Source organism: Heptranchias perlo, chromosome 8, assembly GCF_035084215.1.
Source record: "Heptranchias perlo isolate sHepPer1 chromosome 8, sHepPer1.hap1, whole genome shotgun sequence".
Classification (NCBI taxonomy): domain Eukaryota; kingdom Metazoa; phylum Chordata; class Chondrichthyes; order Hexanchiformes; family Hexanchidae; genus Heptranchias; species Heptranchias perlo.
The window spans coordinates 17,627,858-17,651,844 of record NC_090332.1 but is presented as its reverse complement, the minus strand read 5'-3'; the positions used below and the strand labels follow the sequence as shown (position 1 = coordinate 17,651,844).

Below are 23,987 nucleotides of genomic sequence, written 5' to 3'. Positions count from 1 at the left end.
AGAAGCAAGAGAGGAAATGATCATCATTTTCCAATCCTCCCTGGCTACAGGCGTGGTGCTGGAGGATTGGAGGACTGGTAACGTTTTACTGTTGTTTAAAAAGAGAGAAAGAGATAGATCGAGTAATTACAGGCCAGTCAGTCTAACCTCGGTGGTGGGCAAATTATTGGAATCAATTCTGAGGGACAGTATAAATCGTCATTTAGAAAGGCACGGGTTAATCAAGGACAGTCAGCATGGATTTGTTCAAGGAAGGTCGGGTCTGACTAACTTGATTGAATTTTTTGAGCAGGTAACAAGGATGGTCAATGAGAGTAACGCATTTGATGTAGTGTACATGGATGTTAGCAAGGCCTTTGACAAGGTCCCACATGGCAGACTGGTCAAAAAAGTAAAAGCCCATGGGATCCAAGGGAAAATGGCTAGTTGGATTCAAAATTGGCTCAGTGGCAGGAAGCAAAGGGTAATGGTTGACGGGTATTTTTGCGACTGGCAGGCTGTTTCCAGTGGGGTCCTGCAACAAGAAGGCGGTCCCTTTCCCCACCAATGGGCAACGGATGTCCTGTCAAATTATTCAGCAGCAATGGAGAGAAGTGTCTGAGCGGGTAAATGCCAGCAGCAATGTTCACATCTCTCTTACTCTCTGTACAACTCTGCACTACCCTCCTGTAGCCCCATTGTGATTAATCCTTCCCTCCACCACCTCTCATGCCTCTCCTCCAATCACAAAAGATCACTTCTGCTGCTTGCACTTACACACGCAACGCCTGCTACTGCCCTCACAACTATGTCCCCCTCTTGGCCACTCTTTCTCAGCATGTACACTATGTAAAGCTACCTCACACATCTTCAAAATCCTTCAACTGGGCACACACTACCCAGTCTTCTTGCAGAAGCTGACACACAACTAAAGTGAAAGTTCAAGAACAGGGGGAGACTCCACTATACTGCAAACTCTGACACCAATGGAGGAGCAAGCCATGGACTTTATTGACATAGATAGGGCACGTAGCATGGGATGAGGCAAGGCTGGAGGCCATGCTCAGCAGAGTGTTTGGGCTTCTTCTTTTCCTTTTGTCTTTCTACTTCTATTTCACTCACACATTCAAATGCTCAGCATGACAACCTGGGGCTGCACTGCACTGCCATTCACCTGTTACTGCTTACACTAAGATGATTATTAGTGTGTAGACATTTGTTTAAGTCAGTTAAATGATAAACCTTTTGAAATCTTTCTGCGCAGAGAGTGTTCCCATAGTAGCTGGTGATCCTGCAATGACAGTTGACATAAATATCAGTGTTGGTCTTTGGGTGCATGTAGTTCATTCGAGGGTAAAGGATTGGAACAGATTTTGGACATGACTGATAAATGCAGGGGAACAGAGATTGTTCAGCTGAAATACTTTTCAATGAACTGCTGCGAATGCAGACAGGTGTTAGAGTCCTTCCACTTCCTCGCCATACTCTAAGTTATGAGTGTCCTCTCCATCATCATACTGAAGCTCCTTGTCCAATGGTGGCTCCATGTGTTGTCCCGTTGCACAGTGAAGTTATGCAGCATACAGCAAACCACTATCATACGGGATACCTTTTGTGGTCTGTATTGCAGGAAGTCACCAGACCTGTGCAGGCAGTGGAATCATTGTTTGAGGACTCCAATGGTCTGCTTGTTGGGGGCTGTAGTCAACCCAAAGATCTGACTGAAGCACAGTTCAGCCACCGAGCGAGGATTCCTGAGAGGAGTCATGAGTGAAGTGTGCAGGGGATAGACCTAGAAAAATGTGCAAGGATGGAGGATTGGCATTCTAAAAAAGTATTATTACAGCTGGTAGGAAAGTGGGCATAGTCTTATATGATGCACTGCTGGTGGTCACACAGCACATTACTTCAGTTGCACATTAATGGAGTGGAAACCTTTGCGATTCATGAAGGCAGTGGGGTCAAGTGAAGGAGCCCACAGGGCAACATGGGTAGGGTCAATGAGACCCTGTTATTTGGGGACAAGCCTGTTACCTTGTGAATCCCAGAGCCCAATCTTGCTGCTTCCTGTTGTCCATGGGAAAAGTGATAAAAATATTTGCTCTAGCAAACATGGCATCAGTCACATGCTTAATGCAAGCATGAACTGCAGACTGATTGATGTTACTGATTCCTCTGTGACAGTCTGCAATGAGCTGGAGGCAGAGGAGTTCAGAGCTGTATTGACCTTGACGGCAACAGGCAATGCTGTGCCAGCTGGTTGCATGTCTTGTTTCAGGAGTTGACACAACTCTGTGACAGTCTCATGAGAGAAGTACAGCCTCTTTGTGCACTGCTCCTCATAAAAGTATAGGTATGTTGTCCTGGGCCTATACGCTCTGTTGGGAAAGTATTTGGTCTCCCTGCAGCTGCAGCCTATTTATCTCTCCCTCCAGTTGCTACTGCTCCTCCTCCTCGTCCTCTTCAGCCTCTAGGCAGAGCGGAATTGCCAGAAGGATTTCCACAAAGAAAAATGTGCGTTGCCAGAATCCCCTTCAGAGTTCAGAATGTTGTACAGCCACTACATGCATTTTAAACATTGTCTAATTGGTTAAAAAAACCCACAATGTATCATGACCAAACTGTCGCCCTAAAACTTTCCAGCATTTTACCTGAGAGAGGTTAAGTATCCATTTAAATATTGTTGGAAATAGCTCCCTCCTGATTTGTGGCACCCATTGTTTGTGGCAGGTTGAGGAACTGGCGGTAGCAAAATGGCACTGGAGTCATAACTGTGTCATATGACCCCGATTTGCATATATTAATGAAACCACCACCTGTTTCCCGTGGGAGTTTTGGCCACCTCAATCAAGGAGTGCCTGAAAATCGGAATGGGCGTCCTCCAGCGGTAAGTCAGTGGGTCAATTCCCCCACGTGACTTTGGTCCCACTACTGCCCCGTTTTTACGTGTAAGTGAGGTGATAGCAAGATGAAAATCACTCCCAATTTGGGTGAGGAGGGGGTGAAAAATAGGAAAACTGCTGCCTTTATTTCATATAGTTTTAAAAATAGTTAGAGTTAAAATGGAAACTATCTTCCCTTACCAAGAACCAAAATGGATGACTGCAAATGCTGTCTTTATGGGGAAAACACCATGGGCAAGATTTTAGCTCGAAGCCGGGAATCCCGCGCATGGATAGATACTCGCGAGGGGAACGTGGAAGTCAAGCGAATGTGTCACATTCTGCAATCACAACTCAATTGAAGGTATGTGTTTGTTCTTCCGGGTTTCCCACATCGGCCGATCGCGGGGGTCCTGTCGCACCAGCTGAGCTTGTTGGGCCTGGATGAAGCACTCCTGCTCCTCCGGGCCCACAAGCAGTGCAATAAAGGCACTCACCTCATAGATCCGGCCCTATCCGTCCACTTTCACCTGACGTGAATCAGAAGCAATGGGAAACCCAAACAGGTAAGGTTAAATTTGTTTTACATTTCTAATACACAAAAAATTAAGTTCTTCAACTATTTCAATGAGATACATTGCCCCTTTAAGTATCGGCCCGCCGGCTTTAAATAGGGACGGAACTTCCGGGTTTCTGTTGCATGCGCGCATCTTAACGTGTCTGGGTTAAACCCGAAAGTGGCCGCGTTGGAGCCGGGTTGCGGTCCCACTGAAGGTTTCAACAATTTTTACTATCCAGCTACCCCCAGCCCACCCAGTTCTTGGGGGTTAAAATTACCCCCCATTTACTTGTGTTTGGAAACCGAGTCAAAATTTGATTTGATGGCTGAAACAGTTTATTTGAAATGTTAATACAAATGGATTGACAGATATTGATGTAGACAGTTCTAATCTCTCTGAATGCTGAGTCATTAGGGGAATCCAATACCATCATCTAGGGAAAATGTATGTTGGAAAGGGCAATATCCAGACTTTGACATTTTACTTAACAAGGTGCAAGATCTGTTAAACTCACTTATTTTGTTTACTTGAAAAGAAATCCCATGGCAAAGCACACAGCTTGGGCTTGTAAGCTTTAAGCCCCGATTCTAACTCGGTGAGGGGAGTGTCAGGTGGGCAGGGGGGATCAAAATGGGTGGCAAAGCGTCCCACCACGGCAGCATTACGTGCGACTATCTAGCCTGTCAGTGCCATGCTAACTCTTATCCTTTCTCTAAGTCCTTCTCAATGACCCCGTCAAAGAGGATTCGGAGCGTGACTCCATAACCTGAAAATTTAACTCACATTTATGCCAGTGTGTCAAGATTTTCAAGAGGTGAAAAAGGACTAAGGATGGTCTATCAAAGGTAAGAGGTGGTAGCCGCTGGTAGGGCCAAAATCCTTCTATTAGCCAAAAATGCAATGGAGTCGGTCCCAATTTTAACTGCCTTCACCTGGTGGACAGTTAAAATAACAGGAGTCACTCAACCCGCCGCGTCCTCATATTAACCTGCTGTTTTGAGCAGGACACCCGCGGGGGGAGGGGAGGGAGGTGGGGCAGTGTCGCCTCCCCCATCAGGGAGTTGGATCCTAGGCCAGATGAGGCTCAGCAGATAAGTTTAAAATTTATTTTTCAAGTTTTCTTATAGGCCAGGAGGGGGACAAGTGCTCCTCCGGGGCCTCCCCCGATAGTGGCAAGATCCCCCTCCTCCCGATCGCAGCCCCGCGCTTTGAAGCACACTACCCCACCCGCCCCCACCCCGAAGGCGGTCCTGAGCTTTGAAATGCCCCTCCCCTCCCGATCGCGGTTCTGAGCTTTGAAACAATCCCTCCCTCCCGATTGCGGCCCCTAGTTTTGAAACAACACCCCCCCCCACCACCCTGATCATGGGCCCGAGGTCCCCCCCCAACACTAGCTGCCGGGGACCATCCCTACGGGTCCCTGGCTGTGGCCTCCTGCCACTTGTTTGCGCTCCTGCCCACCAGCCAGGCTGTCAATCTTGCCGGTTGTCGGGCGGGGGACTGCAACAAGTTATTTAAATGAGGCCCTGCCGATCCATGTCCTTGCCCTTACTGGGTTGTCGACACGCTACCGCGGACCCCCACACCCTCCCCGCCTCCCAATTGGGATATGCTTTTTTCCATAGCCATGCGTCAGTGACCAAAATGTGGGATGCCTAAAATTGAAATGTGCAAATTTCTGCGAGAAAAATTTCATTAGCAATAGTGAACAAATATCACCACAATCACAAGGCAACTGCAATAATGATGCTTTAACATTTCTCATGCAGTTAACAAGCCTCTTAACCAGTAAAAATATCCTAAACCTTGTTAGTTGAGCTGCAGAAAGCGCAACTGGGTTAAAGAATGATTCAAGCATAAGTGCGAAAATCACACATCACTGACGGTGTGCTGCTTCCCTTTGCAGAGAACGAAACATGTGTGACGAATGAAACTTTGCGCTTCGAAACGTTGCAATTGCTTAATGTTTATATATTTTATAACATATTATAAATGGTTAGAGCAGCAGCAAGTGTATCTGAGAAAGAACACAAAAAACAAAGAGAAAAAGAGTTAACATAAAGAAAGGAAATCATGCAAGGATCGTATAATTTTTCAAGTTTGAAGGGAAAGTTCTGAATAAAAGAAATTTGGGTAGAAATTGGTCCCCAATTTTCTGTTCGGAAACAGGCCCAATACAGGACCAATTTCAGGGTGCAGTGTCCCAAGCCTGATCTATGCCTGTGTTAGGGGTGCCGTTATATTGGTACAGGTAGCTTTCCAGGCGTCCCTGGCGTCTGTCTGCCTGAAACAGGTGGATCAACACATCGGGCCTGCTCTATTCAGGATTACCGGTTCTACATGCGGCCTAACCAGCACTCCTCCCAGCTCCACAGCACTACTGCGGGCTACTGCTACCACCCTCTCCCATTCTCACAGCTCATGGTTCTTTGCCACGTCCCGCCAGTGTGAGAATCAGGCAGACCATTACACAATAACTATTGTGTACATTGCACCAGGGAAAATTATGAGCGGGTCAGAATCATAGAGCGCTGAGTTCCAGCAGCGCATCCCATTACCAGATTAGTACAGGATAGTTCAGGGATAGCCAGTGACGGGGGTGACTAATGGGCTTTAAACAAAACACTTTAAAGTATAAACCGCCCTATGCTTACAGCAGGCAAATCGCGCTAGCGCCCACTATAGGCAATGGGAACTGTACTGAAAGGAGAATGATTTGCTCTACGATAAAATTGTTATTAAATACAAACTGGCAGTAATGAATGTGATATTAACATGAAGTGCAGCATTGGGGAGAATTTTAACTCCCCAGGACGGGCGGGAGAGGGCTGGTAAAAATTTTAAAATGGGAAACCCGGTCCCAACCCGCCTCCAATGCGCCCACTTCTGGTTTTAACGGAGACAGGTTGTGGGGGGGGGAACCATTCGGCTATCACGAGGCGGGTTCATCATTTAAGTATTTTAATGAGGCAGCCTCAAATTTTAGCAGACTTTTAGGCTTAACGCCTGCAGGCCGGGTATCCCAGGCCTCGAGAAACCTGGCAGCTGAAGGGAGGCGAGAACAGCCGGATCCAGCAGGTAAATGTCTCTCCAGCACTGTCTGTGGGCCAGGAGGAGCAGGAGTGCATCCCCCCGGCCCTTCAAGCAAACCTGCTACCCCTTCCTCATGATCTAACCCCCCTCCCGCGATCAGATTTCCCTCCTGTGATCAAATCCCCCCCAACAATGGTCCGATCTCCCCCCTGCGATCGGATCTCCCTCCCGCGATCTCTAATCCCCTGTCGTCCTCCAATGCCCCCCAGCCACCCCCCGGCCTTTCCAATCTCCCTTCCTACTCTCCGCTCCCCAGCTGCGGCCTGTGCTGCAGGCCTTCCCGCACGGTAGCCAGGCAGTCTCTCCCCACGCCCCTGCTCCCTCCCAACCTCCCCGTAAATATCGAGGCCAATCTCAACAGCTATTTCACAATTTTATTTCAGTTCTTTTAAATATTGATGAAGTTTGCATCAGCTGAAGAAGCGTTGGCTTTAGAAAGCAGATACTTTAAACCAAAAAATTTTCCTAAGTGCCCTGAAGTTGACTTTTTAACGTATTTACATTTTTGCAATAATAGCTTGCTATTTATTGCGATTATAATTATGTTAAGTATGGCAACATAATTCCATTTACAAATAGCATGCAAATCATTTTACCATAAAAATACATCACTGTATTGAACTCCGGAAGAGATCTGTACAGTTTGTGATCGTTGCAGCACTTAGTACTAGTACAAGGTCTCAATCAATGGACACAACATTAGTCTTTATTGTTCATTCTTACACAAAGGTTTTAATGGAGCAGTGCAATAGTTACCAGTGACTTTCTTTAAAAGAGAATTTAACTTTATTGGTTTCAATAGTTTACCAACATCTAAAATCCTTTTCCTAATAAAAACAGAAGATGCTGAAAATGTATATATAGACTAGTCAGCATTTGAAAGAGAAAAGTAGGCTGATGTTTTGGGTGGGCCCCTTCATCGATTCTGCATGAAATTTTACACTTGAAACATTAACCTGCCTTTCACTTTCAGGCTTTGACTGAGTTGCGGTGCATTTCCAGTTTTCCCTTCAGATTGTCCAGCAATCAACAGTGACTGCACTTTAAAAGGAATTCAATGATTGTGAAATGCTTTATATGTAAAGACATGAAAGGTTGCTATATCAATGCAAGTGTGCTCATAAATGCAAGTTTGTTCACTGATTTGTAGACTTATCTCCATAACTAATACACCCCGTTGATTAAGCTTCAAAAGTGAATCATAATAACTTTTGAAGCAAGAAAGAAATCATTCAGCCAATCAAACACAGTCCATCTAATCATTAAGTGTATCTTTATGTTATTGGTTTTACTGCTCTTAGTTATCACATTCCATACAATGTAAGTAATGCATTTATTCTATCCTGATACCATCTTTTGGAACTTAAGAGCTGATGCCACAATCTAGGACGCCCGACGAGAAGCAGCTCTTTTATGGAGCTCATCTCGGGAAATTACAGGTGAACACCAGTAATTTTCTGTCCGTTAATTTTAAGGGACAGAAAATCATGGGCCGTGTGCCCGAAATGTACTTCATGGTGCTGGGAGTGCCAGACCGTGGAATCACCCCTTAAAGGATTGTTTATATTCTAATACAAGCAGTTATGTAAAATGCTGAAGTTCCTGGTACTGAGAAACTGCCCTGTTTACAATACGTACATAGCTGGATTAGAATAAAGATCCTGAGATGGCCTTAAACAAATGAGACAACCGCCTGACCTCACCCCTTCCCCCTGATAACGTGAATCTCAGGCCTGTATGAACAGCCTGAGCTCTCAGCCTGTCCAAGGATAGGAAAGCCCCTCCAGCAATGGTGCCTCCGGAAGAGTTGGAGAAAGCCAGACACTCTTCGTGATGCAGCAGTTCTACATCAGTTAATTATAGCTATTCTATTAAAGTTCTGACTGCTGTCAGTGGCAGCCCACTACTTTAAAGGGACCATTATACAATTGCATATAGGTTCATGTCAGTGGAAGAGTTAATCACTATCTTCTGACACAAGCTTGAAACTGCTTTTGTGGACATCAGACTTAGCTATGATTTTCCTTCTAGCCTGTCAACTCTCACTGTCAAGTTCGTATATAGACAATGCCCACTTTGGTGAGCTATCAAGAGACCTGTATAAGTGGAGCAGTTCCCCAACAAGGAGTCACCGCCTTCAGGAGAGGATGGGAGGAAACTGGCTAAATTAACCTTTTTCTGAGCAGGCTGGTGGTTCAGGGAGTTAGTTTAGAAATGGTCAAGTGGCATGTTGTGGAAGAACTTAGGTTTGGGTGTGTCAAACTCTACAAATTGAGTTGTCAATCTCAATTAATGTTCATGCTTACACATAGGTGCCATAGGATCGTGCTATATCTAACAGTGCGAGCAGTTACAAAGTGGCACTGGTACAACTTGCATTACCCCATCTCAGTCAGAAATAGATGGGGCTAATTTTCAACTTCGCTGCCTGGATGGTAACCTGGTGGAGCAAACTGCCCGTTCCTTGTAAAACCTGCCCAATTTTCATTGTGTTTATTTCAATGGAACAAAATTCGGCTGGTGATCCACTCCACCAAGTTAAAGTCCATTAAGCGAAGTTGAAAATTTCCCCCAATATATGGCATGATGGATTTTTTTTTACATGTTTACAAAATTTATTGAAAAATGTCAAAAGAATAAGCTTTTGTTTTACATAAAATTAAGCTCTCATCAAAGTATGAAATAAAGAAACTTTGGATCAGCAGCTTTTGATGAAACTTCTGTATGAGCTCCTGCACAAGTTTAGAAAGCAAGTGTAACATTACGTATCTTTTCAAAATAGAAATTATGCCAAGCAGATGGTACTTGCAGCAAGACATTTAACAATCCAGAGTGAAAGCAGTTCGCGTAAAGTACTGTTTTGACAGCATTTCTCACACCACATGCTAATGCTAATATGCCACATTGTTCCATTTATTTCATGCCCTACTTGTACTTTCCATCCTTTAAACACTCTCCAGGGCTCTTAAAGGGGGATTAGTACCACAGCAATATAAAACAAAACACCAAACGTATAAACAGGTAATTGTAATGCCTTTTTCTGAAGGGTTAATGATGGATATTAATTGAGCCGAGATCAATTCCATCACTGATGCACATGTAGTAGAGTGATGCAACAATATACTATCTTCACATCTAAACAATAAATTATTTTGTGCATAAAGGTATCATTCAATTCTTTGGCTCTGCACTAATTCTTTTTGAATATGCATCTGTGAAGTGCTTTGCAATGTTTGTTTACATTAAAGGTGCTATACAAATGCAATCTGTTGTTGTTGCTGTTGATGTTGCACCTGGATGGTGCAAATCTTAGTTTTTCCACAGAGTGTAAATTTTCTGCCAAATCTACGATTATGGAAGAATTCATCAGTTCAAGGACCTCTGAATTTAGAGCTGGAATTGCTATGTTTAAAGACACAATAATAAGAATTATTAATAGAATGCAAATGAGCAGGCGCTCATACATTGTCTGGGTTCCGTGTATCTGTTAATTCCTTGACCATGTACAATTCAGTTTCCACCCAGAGCAAAGGCTCTGTATCTGGACTAATCTCCGGACCATCAATTTGGTCAAGTCACTTAGGCAACTCATCTCTCGATCTTGATTGTGAAATTTGGGTAGTGGACACAATTCTTTTAACTTTAACTAGATTGAAACTGAAATAAACTGAGCAATCTCTCTATTTTGTCCAAACATGTGCTTCTAATTTCACTGCCATGTTAACGTTAAATGAATATTCCTCATTATAGGGACACTATCTTCATGAAAAAGCATTTTCTAAACCTATTTTCATTTGAGGAGGAAGAGCCAATATAAAAAAAACATGGTGAATCTTCATCATAACAACATCATGTACAATGATGTATTTAAATTTAATTCAAATCATTGCGTTAGGTGTTTGTAAATAAACAATATTTTTGCCAAAATAAAATGGCTAAAGGATAAAATTGCACAACAAGTAAATTAGCATCTAAAGCGGTTAACGTGTTGGGTTTAACTCTTCACTGGAATTGACATGGTTTTGCTGGAAATTTCTCAAATACCTTTTCAAGAAAATATCTCTTTATGTTTAGTGGTAAACGTGTTGCTTATTCAACAAGGATAGTCAGTGTTTTGTTTGATAAGCTACTCACCATATGGTCTTTGATAGGTAGACAAAGGTGTTTCATCTTTCAGCAGCCAAGTGAAGTTCCAGGTAGTCAGACTGTTATTTGCAATCCACCTGTTTTCTTCAGATTGAGGAACTCCAGTAACTGCAAACACAAAGAACAGAATTTACATTATTTTAAGGTGTAACACTGGGAAAAAACCGGGCATCTCAATCTCTGTGAAAGAATAAACTCCATCCTTAACAACCAGTAGATGCATGCAGTCAGTGCACAAGCTATGTTAGTGGAATAATAATGGCTTGTGCTAGTCCAAATTAAGCCTGTGTTATCCTACTCTAACCTTGTTGCCTGTTGCTTCCTGTGATGTGATGGTGACCTTTAGAAACTAGCATAGCCTCCCCAACCTCGTTCTTCAGAGGTTTCAGTCCCCTGCGGTTGTAATAAACAATCTACATTTCTCTAGTTTTGACTATGGAAGATCAGTGGTTTGATAGCAATTGTAAGACCTATTCACCTCTTGCCTCCTGACGTATTGCTTGATTGATTAATCCATTAAGTTATTTCTCCCATAGCTACTTAATAATCAGCTTTAATCTCAAATCTTTGCCAATCTGATAGCTGGAATACCGCATTGTAGTAGTCTTCCCATACATCATTTAGGGCATGCTAGTGTGTATATAGCTGGAATCTTCACCATTCTGTTTTCTGTACTGCTCAAAGTTTTAAAAAAATCTATATGAAAAAGAAGCCAGCATCAAATGCTGTTTCAACCTTTTTGCATCAGATAGCAAGAACTGAAGTTACTAAACTACACCAAATCACTGACAGCAAGAATGGAGATAACATCTTTGTGATGAAAGCGTACATGTGTTAGAGGTGCCATGTGACAAGCAGGGACAAGGTCTATAAGAGGACAGTGTTTACTGCAGTGGGATGTTCACAGTTTTGTATACATTAACTACTGTAAACCAATGCAAACAATAATTTGTTATGGTCCAAGTAATAATATATTACAGGTTTGTGAATTTTCATGACTCGACCAACCCAAAGTTTACTGAGCTAATATTTCTTCACCCTCATTCTGTCTCCATCCAATTTAATAAGGAATGTTCTGATAAGATTTACAGCCCTACTTAACTGAGCTCCATCCTTGCTGGCTCACAATTGCTTGATCTCAGGCAATGTGAAAGTTAATGGGAACACACAGAAGGCCAAATGACATTTGTGAGATTTTTTTTTAACCTTGTACTGAAATTTGTCATATTGTTTAGCTTCTGCCAGCAGACAGAAGACAGTTATGAACATGTGTTTTTTTTAAAAAGAACTGAAAAGTGTACAGCATTGTAGTGCAGCAGCTTGGTCCTTCAATGTGCTGTGTCACAGAATGGTAGGATGCAATTCACAGTCACATTGTGCCCAAGGGGTCTGGTTGTTAACCTCAGCAGTGCTGTCAAGGGAATTCACCAAGTTGAGTCCAAGTACTTTTTCACAGGGAGAGCTAAAAAATATAAGAGGAAATGTCATCCTAGAATGCTCTTTTATACCGGTCAGTCAGCTCCAGAGGGATGATGAGCAAGTCAACTTTTCACCAGTGAATGGTGTGTATCAGGGAGACTTGAGGGGTGAACTTCCTTGGGGACTCTCTCGCTCTGCCACCGTAACCTCGGTAGAAGTTCAGCGGAAACTCTGTTAATGCATGTCAACAGTGTTTCTGCCAAAGTAACGATGGCATCGGAGTAGCCCCGAGGAAATTCAATCCCAAAATGAGGAGAATCAATTGATAATGTAAAAAAAAACTGTAGCTATATTCTGTACCTGCAGGATTAATCTGTTGCTGCTTGGCTGTGCTTTGTAGCAAAGCTGCTGCTGCTCAGCCCTTGCAGTATGCGCTGTGGAGAAAAGCTGCTGCTATTTAATTATTGTAGTCAGTGCTGTGGGGAAAGCTGCTCCTCTTCAGTGACTGCAGTCAGTGCTGCGGGAAACTACTCCTGCTCAGGTGTCACAGTGTGTGCTGTAGGGAATAGCTGCTCCTGTTTAATTATTGCAGTCAGTGCTGCAGGAAAACTGCTCCTGTTTAATTACTGCAGGAAAACTGCTGCTGGTTAATTATTGCAGTCAGAGCCACGGGAAAAACTGGCTCCTGTTTAATTATTGCAGTCAGAGCTGTGGGAAAACTGCTGCTGGTTAATTATTGCAGTCAAAGCTGCAGGAAAACTGCTGCTGGTTAATTATTGCAGTCAGAGCTGCAGGAAAACTGCTGCTGGTTAATTATTGCAGTCAGAGCTGCGGGAAAACTGCTGCTGTTTAATTATTTTAGTCAGTGCTGCGGGAAAAGCTACTGCAGTTTAAATATTGCAGTCAGAGCTGCAGGAAAACTGCTGCTGTTTAACTATTTTAGTCAGTGCTGCGGGAAAACTGCTGCTGTTTAATTATTGCAGTCAGCACTGTGGGAAAACTGCTGCTGTTTAACTATTGCAGTCAGAGCTGCGGGAAAACTGCTGCTGTTTAACTATTGCAGTCAGTGCTGTGGGAAAACTGCTGCTGTTCAGCCGTTGCAGGCTGCGCTGTGGCGAAAGTTCAGTTATGACAGTTTTTGCTGTGGGGAAAGGCAGTAGCTCTTGATTTAATCTCCGAGATAATTTGAATGTATTATCTATCTGTTTCTTCTGTTTTCAGATATTAAAGCTTTTAATCAAATTGGATCAAAGCGAACCTGTCTGTTAGTGTTTAACCACAAATATCTATTTACATGAGGGCTGTGTACTGTTTCTGAAAACTATTATAATACTGGTGACATTTGCCACGGCCTTTGCCTCCTCAATTTTCTGAGTAAAATTGTGTGGATACACTTAGGTACTGTAGAAAAGTGAGATTCCCTTGGAGCGTGCTTATTCCTATCATCAGCATTAGCACATTTAGTGTGGTCCCAGATCAAACATGAACTATCTCTCGATTTCCCTTAGTTTCTGTTGGTATTTTAGTCCATTTCTACTTCAGGATTTCTGCTTTGGTGTTTGACTGAGAAAATGGTGGACATACAAATAATCACAGAGATGTTCTATAAATATTATCAAAATAAACTAGTAATCAGCCTAAGGAGTTAACACCTCCAAAGAAATAGCAGACAGGAATGTTATATGGACGCACCAATCATTTATAAACTAATGTCACAAACGCTAATTTTTCGACTATTATAAATAACCACCTGGGACACACTTAAGGGTAACACCCAATCCTAAAGTTTCCTTTGACTTTAAAACGAGTATCAAGTTATCAATAATATCAAAGTCTTTGTCAATGATCCAATCCCTGCCCCAAAATGTTACTTTTCTTTTTGGTAATGTATTATTATTTTCTCTCCTTGCTCCTATTTGCTTTATTCATTTAATTAAATGGAATATTTCAAATGAAAACCAAACAAGGGATTAAATTCTAATTTAAAGGTTACGGCAAAAATATCAATGACCTTCCCTCCATCATAAGGTCAGAAATGGGGATGTTCGCTGATGATTGCACAGTGTTCAGTTCCATTCGCAACCACTCAGATAATGAAGCAGTCTGTGCCTGCATGCAGCAAGACCAGGACAACATCCAGGCTTGGGCTAATAACTGGCAAGTAGCATTCGCGTCAGACAAGTGCCAGGTAATGACCATCTCCAACAAGATGGAGTCTAACCACCTCCCCTTGACGTTCAACAGCATTACCATCGCCGAATCCCCCACCATCAACATCCTGGGGATCACCATTGACCAGAAGCTTAACTGGACCAGCCATATAAATACTGTGGCTACAAGAGCAGGTCAGAGGCTGGGTATTCTGTGGCGAGTGACTCACCTCCTGACTCCCCAAAACCTTTCCACCATCTACAAGGCACAAGTCAGGAGTGTGATGGAATACTCTCCACTTGCCTGGATGAATGCAGCTCCAACAACACTCAAGAAGCTCGACACCATCCAGGACAAAGCACCCACTTGATTGGTACCCATCCATCAATATAAACATTCATTCCCTTCACCACCGGCGCACCGTGGCTGCAGTGTGATTTGGAAATATATCGCCGTTCCTTCATCGTCGCTGGGTCAAAATCCTGGAACTCCCTACCTAACAGCACTGTGGGAGAACCTTCACCACACGGACTGCAGCGGTTCAAGAAGGCGGCTCATCACCACCTTCTCAAGGGCAATTAGGGATGGGCAATAAATGTTGGCCTTGCCAGTGACGCCCACATCCCACGAATGAACAAAAAAAATATTATTTTGATCAACAATTTCAAAAACCTCCACTAGCAACACCCACTGTCAAAAATTGGTATGACAAGATGAAAAATAACTATTGAGCTAGTAAAGGCTTACTGTATAACTGTACACTTATAACTACACACAAAGGACACTTTGACTATTGTGAGAGTCTGTTAATGCTGAAATCAATGATGTCAGCAACACTTCAACTGGGCCATTATATAGGGGTTTTAGCTGGGACTGGTAATAATATCAACCATATAGTCATACTATTTGTGAATATAGAGTAATTAACTAATAGAACATGAAAAAACACAATTGTAGGGAAGATCCTGAAGCTTGGCAACAAGTGAGGATCACCGTTATGTCAATGATTACTGATTAAAAGTTCACTTGAGGGTCAATGCACCTCTAGCACTTTCCATTGCAGTAGTGTTCTCATCATAGCTTATATTGAAATACTAGCATGTCTTCCGCAGCATTGCTCAGTGCGTCAAAAGACATAACTGAAGTTCGAGAGTAACGTCGCGAGAGACAGAGAAGGACATAAATAGTGACAAAGCGTTTTTTGATTACTTCCTGAGATATTTACACCAGTCAGAAAAGTGTGATGGATTATATGCACTACAAACACATTTGAAGTTTGGTCCATTCAATACTAAGTCTGTTAATAAATTAAATTAGGTAGCACAGTGATTACTTGTTTTGATAAATTACTTCTTTCTCCCTGTCCTCTTGTTGACATCAGGTTTCCCCAACACCTCACATTCTTCACAGTCAAGCACTGGGCTGGATACTTGCTTCTAGACCTCTGCTAAAGTTGCACTACAGTGCGCAATGAGCAAGTACAGAAGAGTTGGTCATTAATAACTTCCTTTCCAAACTTCTCTTCTCCACTTTAGGAACACTCCAGGTATCATTTCTCAATTTCCCACTACGGCAAAACAGAGATATAAATCTAACCATCTGTAAAATTGCGGATACAAACCTATACTGAGCAAATTTGATTAAACATCACTTCCTACATCCTCAAAACTTAATCAATGTTGGAGCAGTTTATTACATTCTGAACTTTGATGCTAGAAGTCACCACCTAATTTAATCAATTACCCAAAGAGTATAATTACACAGTTTTATGAATCTGTGATGCAAACCTGATTGTTGGCGGTGCAGTGTTGCAGTGAGGACACAGATTCATCCACGTAATCTTCCACATCTAAGTTCATGATCTCAGCCATGCCACTACATGAAAGCCTCCAGGGCAAGGGGGAGAAAGGGGGAAATATCAGGAGAGTCACAAACAATGACTCTTCTACCTCTGCCACTAGCCAATATCAAGGCAACATTGCCAAACGCCTGATGGTAAATTGTCTACCCTCCTTCTGGCTTGAAAGTGCACACTGCAAAGGGGAGGGAAGGGCTATTTTGGGGAAAGAACCATGCAAGATGAAAAGAAGAAAACAACATAGTCTTGAATTATATTTGCCTACTGGCTAAAGTTTCTTGGAAAATGGGAATAAAACTGTAAATTGTTGTTTTCTTAGAACTCATTTATCATAATGGTTGTACAGTTCTTCCAAGCTGCAATCTGTGTAATCTTCCTGAATTTATGTCCAGAGTATTTCTCTATGTTCCACCTGCTTCTTACAATGAGCTGTTCAAGCTACATTTAGAAGCAATTTCCATCTGTTGGCTTCATGGCCATTTTATTAAATCTCATTTCATTGTGTGTCTTACAGTGAAAGCTTTTGTCTCTTCTGTTTTTCTCAGTCTTCATCTGTTATGTGCAGTACTTAAGCACATTGACCCCTCAGACAATGGAGCCAGTTTCTGATCTCCAGACCCTCGCCTTAAGGTCCCTCCAGCCAGAGCTACCATCAGTCAAGGCTCAAAGAATACAGTTTACAAGGTTAATAAAAAACTGTGACACTGCACCAACAATTCAAACTTCTGTATTTCAATGCAATAGTAATCCATCTAACCACAAAGATTGTAGGTTTACCAATCAAAGTCATTTACTTCTGTTGTGTTCATTATGTTTTCAGCAATTCCTTTCTCCTCCAGTTTTCTTCACTGCTCTCCTGAAGGGATGACTCATGCAAGGTCATGTCCCCACAGACACCAGCTGTGCTCCAGCAGCTCACTGGCTACGCTGAATGCATGAGCCTAGACAATAAGCATCAGCAGGCAATCTGGGCATAACTGAGCCTGATCCAATCCTCACCAGAAAACCATTTTCTAGCAGGGGTTGCTAAACAGCAATCAGGAGTGGGAACCCTGGCTTATTTTTTTCTGTCCCAAACAAAGGGTCTACTGTACACCCTACCACTACCTACTATTTGCTAACTTAGCAGTGACCAGGGATCAAACCTGGGATCTTCCAGTTCTGTACTGACGAGTTCCACTGTTATGCTGGTTTTTTGCTGAATTACGCAGACTCCAGTAGTGGCAAATTCCAAACCATCAGTGAACACTTTGATGTTTTTTTCCAGTTCTAGACCACCCAGAAAGCTGCTTTAAATATTACTCCAACTCTGTTATTAATGAGAACTTAAATATCACTCAACATTAGCTGCCTGATTGGGCGACGCAGTTATAAGAGTAAGATCAGGATCACAGATGTGATGGATCTGCTGGGGTTGTTGAAGTCAAAATAAAGAACCCAGAATGTGTAATAAAACTAAATGGCAAAATGTTCCAATGCCACAAATTCCTTTCCTAAATAAACCGTTGATGGATTAATGCCCAAATTAGAGCTAGTGAGGAAGGACAAGAAGCCCCATGATTCTCAGTACCAATATTTTTGTAAGAACTAATGGGCTGTTTTGCTTTTAATTTCTTTTCACCTCATACAACCGCCGCCCCTGCCGCCATCCCCCCCCCCCCCCCCCACATTGCAGCAACAAACAACTTGAAGAAAAGCTATTATGAGCAAAAACCGTCTTGGTTGGACTTGTGCTCATAAACTGATTAAGCACTGACAAAACCACCTTCTAGGATGATTTCAAACCTAGTCTGGACCTTTCTCCTTCAGCCAGAAGATAGTAAATACTATTATGGTCAGTAGTCCGCTATGTTCCCTCTTGCACCTCATAAACTCCAAATAGGCTTACTCCTCTTTGCATTCTGATTGAGTTGAATCAATATTTATTGCACCTTCTCTTAGCCTAACTCATTCTTTTCGATGATTTCAAAAGTGTGGAACTTTTTTCCTCCTTAACTCTTCCCTTTTTCCCCACAATCTCCAAACTTTCAAAACATAAGGTTGGTATCAGGTAAATACTACTTCTTGATTTATCTTTTCTCTTTCCTAATCTTTTCAACCTCAGTGATGTCCTCCAGAGCATCGTCATTGGACAAGCCTAGATATCAGAGGCATTCACTCACCTCAAAAACACAAACATGGCTAGAAGTGGCATAATACATGGACTTCAGGAGACAGCTAAGTGTTATTAACGTATTCTTCTCTCCTCTCCTTTATCTACTTTCCCCATCTCTTTTTTTGGTTTTTCTCTTTCTGCCTTTTCCTGTATTTCTCTTTCTCTATTTACAGCCTGCCTGGCTGTGGGATTTGTAAACATGTTCTCAGTCATACAGAACAGGAAGGTCCCTGGTTTGATTCCTGTTCTGCTCTAAGTTAGCTTCTAACAGAAAGTGAGAAACAGCTATGCAGTCAGGACTATCTTAGCATTTGTAGCAGTAGCGAAAGCCATCTACTAAGACCATAGGATCTATCTCCGGGAAAAGAAAGCAAGAAAAATACTTGGAATTACTAGCACATTGCATACACCCAGGAAAGTGCAGAAGGGCAGTAGATTAAGATTCCCTGCATGACACTTCTGCACAATGAGACTTAGCCCTTCCCCTACAACCTACTTGAACAGTCACCCTCCCTTTTTTCACAGAGGCACTCTCTCCCATCCCCCTTCATAGAAGCATTCTCCATATCCTCTCCTTCACAGAGGCACTCTCTGATCCTCATGCTCTTCTTACTGCTGGCTCAAGCTCCAGCCCCAACTTCTTCTACCTGATGTTGTTTTGCTCCAAGAGTGAACTCTGTGGCCCATGCTAGAGGCAGGGATTCCTAATCCAGTAAATAATATCGCAAGATCAGGAATTCTCACCTGCAGTTTATGACTCCTGGTGCAAAACAAAGTATCAGGTATGAGTTGGGAGCTTGAAGCAGCTAACAAATGAGCATCAGGGAGTAGAACGACAGCCAGATCTCTTGGGGCAGCAAATCAGCTGTTGCAGCATAAGCTTTATGCTGTAGTAATTGATTTGCTGCTCTGAGGGGACAAAAAATGTACTTATTTGCATGCAGGCCTAGACAAACGTCACAGACAAATTCAAGAACCCACCTTCCCGTTCTCCCTGTAGGAGCAGAATACTTAATGGTGAACAGTCTATAAATAAGTATTGCAATTCTTAAATGTTTCATAAAAATCCAATTTGTGCTGCGATCGTATGTCTGTTCTAGATTATAGGTTGCTGCTTCCCACAGTGATTCAGTTTTGAAGATACATGAGCCTACATCCACTTTCCAAATCAGTATATAAAAGATATTTTATATAATATCTTCAGTAAAATATACTGCAACGCCAGCTGACATCTCTCTACCCCTGCACCGTATTGCATTCAAGACAGTCAGTTTGGGCCGAGTAATAAAGGCACCTTGAACAGACTCCCAACAGCATTGTCTAGCTAGTAGACATTTTTTTTTAAAAAGAGAAGCTAGATAATTTATTTCATTTAAGCTCAGGGATGAAGTGCTCTGTCATCATACAGGCTGTCACTCTGAGGTTAGATCTGGCACGGCCTGTCTCTTTACATCTCTCCTTCACTTACATACAAAGCATATACCAAATCTCAGACAGCCCAGCACAGTATCAATACTGAATACCAATGTGGACTCAAACAAAAAAAAACCTTATTTTTTCTCTGAGAAAACTCCCATATGTCTACAACAAAAATGTATCATTTCTCATTTTATAGAGCTACGGTTTATGTTGAAGGACAATTCATTTGCACTAGCAATTCACATATGACCAGTAACCCTAAAAAAATCCACGCTCCCCAAAACCTGCGAGTTAAAATCACAGGGGCTGGGAACACACCGGGTTCTGCCCGGTCGCCATTTTAAATCCCCCCCCACCAGCATCATTCCCGCCAGGTGGGCATGGTTAAAATTGGGGCTCACATGTCAGAAATGTTTACACCAGTAGAACATCCAGAAACTGTTGTGCTCCAGGGGTCAATCAGCTCATCCACTGGCTCAGAGTTTACAATTTTTCAACACCTGTTCCGAAAGCTGTCAGAAAATCCTCAATTGAACTAATTAATTTGCAAGACTGATCCAGTTAAACAGATAATGCTGCAGACTTTTTTTTTATTTGTTAATGGGATGTGGGCGTCGCTGGCAAGGCCAGCATTTATTGCCCATTCCTAATTGCCCTTGAGAAGATGGTGGTGAGCCGCCTTCTTGGACCGCTGCAGTCCGTGTGGTGACGGTTCTCCCACAGTGCTGTTAGGAAGGGAGTTCCAGGATTTTGACCCAGCGACGATGAAGGAACGGCGATATATTTCCAAGTCGGGATGGTGTGTGACTTGGAGGGGAACGTGCAGGTGGTGTTGTTCCCATTTGCCTGCTGCCCTTGTCTTTCTAGGTGGTAGAGGTCGTGGGTTTGGGAGGTGCTGTCGAAGAAGCCTTGGCGAGTTGCTGCAGTGCATCCTGTGGATGGTACACTGCAGCCACAGTGCGCCGGTGGTGAAGGGAGTGAATGTTTAGGGTGGTGGATGGGGTGCCAATCAATTATGCTGCCTCTTCTGCCTAATTAGGAGACTGCAGACTTAATGGCTTAAATCCAGATCAGAGCTGGCACTAAGGGGTCAAATTCTTCACGAAACCTAACAGCACGATAGCAATACTGAGATTTGTCCTATGCAACTGCTATCATGCTTTTAGATAAGAAGTGGAATGCATAATAATATTGGTAAAATCTGTTTGCCACCACATATCAGTTAAGGTTACTTCCTGTACCAGGTGAATGAATGAAGTGAAATGAAAGAAAAGAACTTGCATTTGTATAGCACTTTTCATGACCTCAGGACATCCCAAAACGCTTTACAACCAATTAAGTACTTTTGAAGTGCAGTCACTGTTGTTAAATAGGAAATGCAGCAGCCACTTTGCATACAGCAAAGTCCCACAAACAGTAATGAGATAATGACCAGATAATCTGTTTTAGTGAAGTTGACTGAGGGATAAATATTGACCAAAACACTGGGGAGAACTCCCCTGCTCTTTTTTGAATAGTGCTATGGGAGGGAGCCTTGGTTTAATGTCTCATCTGAAAGACGGCACCTCCAACAGTGCAGCACTCTTTCAGTACTGCACTGTAATATCAGCCTAGATTGTGTTCTCCAGAGTAGGGCTTGAACCCACAACCTTCTGACCCAGAGGAAAGAGTTCTATCACTAAGTCACAGCTGACACATCAAAATAGACATAGGAAACATTACATAGACAGTATACACTAATTGGCAACTATAGCTAATCCTGTTTTTCTCCCTTTGTCACACCAGCATCTACTCCCATTAGTTAAACCTACTGCTTCCCTACATTAAATGAACATAAGAACGTAAGAAATAGGAGCAGGAGTAGGCCATATGGCCCCTCCAGCCTGCTCCGCCATTCAATAAGATCATGGCTGATCTTCTACCTCAAATCCACTTTCCCGCCCTATACCCATATCCCTTGATTCCCTTAGTGTCCAAATATCCATTCATCTCAGTCTTGAATATACTCAATGACTGAGCATCCACAGCCCTCTGAGGTAGAGAATTCCAAAGATTCATAACCCTCTGAGTGAAGACATTTTTCCTCATCTTGGTCCTAAATGGCTGATCCCTTATCTTGAGACTACGCCCCCTAGTTCCAGACTCTCCAGCCAGGGGAAACAGCTTCTCGGCATCTATCCTGTCAAGCCCTCTAAGAATTTTATACCTTTCAATGAGATCACCTCTCATTCTTCTAAACTCTAGAGAGTATAGGCCCATTCTACTCAATCTCTCCTCATAGGACAACCCTCTCATCCCTGGAATCAATCTAGTGAACCTTCTTTGCACCGCCTCTAAGGCAAGTATATCCTTCCTTACATAAGGAGACAAAGACTGTACACAGTACACCAGATGTGGTTTCACCAGAGCCCTATTTAATTGCAGCAAGACCTCCTTACTCTTATACTCCAAACCCCTTGCAGTAAACGCTAACATACCATTTGCCTTCCTAATTGCTTGCTGTACCTGCATGTTAACTTTCAGTGATTTATGTACAATGACAAACCAAATCCCTCTGACTACCAACATTTCTTAGTCTTTTAAAAAATATTCTGTTTTTCTATTCTTCCTACCAAAGTGGATAATTTCACATTTCCCTACATTACACTCCACCTGCCACCTTCTCAACCACTCATTTGACCTGTCTATATCCCTTTGCAGTCTTTTTGTGTCCTCCTCACAGCTTACTTTCCCACCTAGCTTTGTACTGTCAGCAAACTTGGATACATTACACTCGAAAAATACATATAACAGAGGACACAAGCAGACAGTGATATTTATTGCATTCTTTACACAAATGAAATGTGTGTGCACTGTGGGTATTTTATGGTCTCCAATGATGCAAATCTTTTACTTCTTTTTACCTTCTGATTTTGTGCCTGTGATATTTCCATGTGGGAAACTTTGCACTGAAGCTTTTGATTGCATTACCCATTCCAGCTACTCACCAAGACTGAAACAGATAGCGCACAACCTTGGTGCCCTTTTAGCACCGGAGTTGAGCTTCAAACCCCACGTTTAATCTATCACTAAGACCATCTTCATATACCACTGATATAGCGTCTATTCTAGCTCAGTTGGTATGTCTCGCCTCTAATTCAGAAAGTTCTGTGTTTAAGCCTCACTCCAAGGCTTAAGCACATAATCTAGACTTCAGTACAGCATGAGGGAATGCTGCATTGTTAGAAATGCTGTCTTTCAGATGAGCTGTTGAACTGATGCTCCATCTGCCTGTTCTAGTGGTTCAGGGGATGTAAAAGAACTCATGATAAAGAAAGAACTTGCATTTATATAACGCCTTTCACGACCGCAGGCATCCCAAAGCGCTTCACAGTCAATAAAATATGTTTTAAGTGTCGTCACTGTTGTAACGTAGAGAAGCGCAGCAGCTAGTTTCCACGCAGCAAGGTCCCACAAGCAGCACTAAGGTAATGACCAGATCATCTGTTTTAGGTGTTGGTTGAGGGACAAATATTATCCAGGACACTGGCCTCCCTTCCTCTTCTTTGAATCATGCCATGAGATCTTTTACATCCACCTAAGAGGGCAGACAGGACCTCAGTTTAACATCTCATCTGAAAGGCAAGACCTCCGACAATGCAGCACTCCTTTGGTACTGAAGCGTCAGCCTGGATTATGTACTGAATTCCCTGGAGTGGGACTTGAACCCACAACCTTCTAACTCAGAGGCAAGAGTGCTGACACTGAGCCAAGGCTGACAATACTTGAATAAGAACAAGGAGTTCTCCTGTTGTCCTGGCCATCACTCCTCCCTCAATCAATACCATTAAAAGAAACAGATTAACTGGTCAGTCATCTCATTTGCTGTTTGCGGGACCTTGCTGTGTGCCAATTGGCTGCTACGTTTGCCTACGTAACGATAGTGACAGCACTTCAGAAAAAGTAATTAATTGATTGTGAATCACTTTGGGACATTCTGAACACATGATAAGACATTATATACATGCAATTTTTTTCTTTTTCCTCACTCCCACCACTGCTGAAATTCTCATTCATGCCTTTACCACCTCCAGGCTGAACCTCCGTAATGTTCTTCTCACCAGTCTCCTGAGCTCAATCCTATATAAACTACAACACATCCAGGAGTTTGCCACATTGCTGCATTGTACTATGTCCTGCTCTTTTATCACCCTTGTTCTTGCTGACCTTCAGTGATTTTCCATCCCCCAGATCATTGATTTGAAGATCCACATTCTTCTTTACAAATCCCTCCACAGATAGTTCCATCCTGCCTCTGCAACCTCCTCCAACCCTATGTCCCGTTT

General features: G+C 42.7%; 1 protein-coding gene across 1 annotated transcript in view; it reads right to left on the bottom strand.

Moving 5' to 3' along the window:
* LOC137324450 (ALK tyrosine kinase receptor-like) overlaps window positions 1–23,987 on the bottom strand; it is a 693,114-nt gene that overhangs the window by 512,945 nt on the left and 156,182 nt on the right. The window contains exon 2 of the mRNA XM_067988728.1: window positions 10,649–10,768. Coding sequence (XP_067844829.1) covers window positions 10,649–10,768 — 120 coding nt within the window. The remainder of the gene's footprint in view (window positions 1–10,648; window positions 10,769–23,987) is intronic.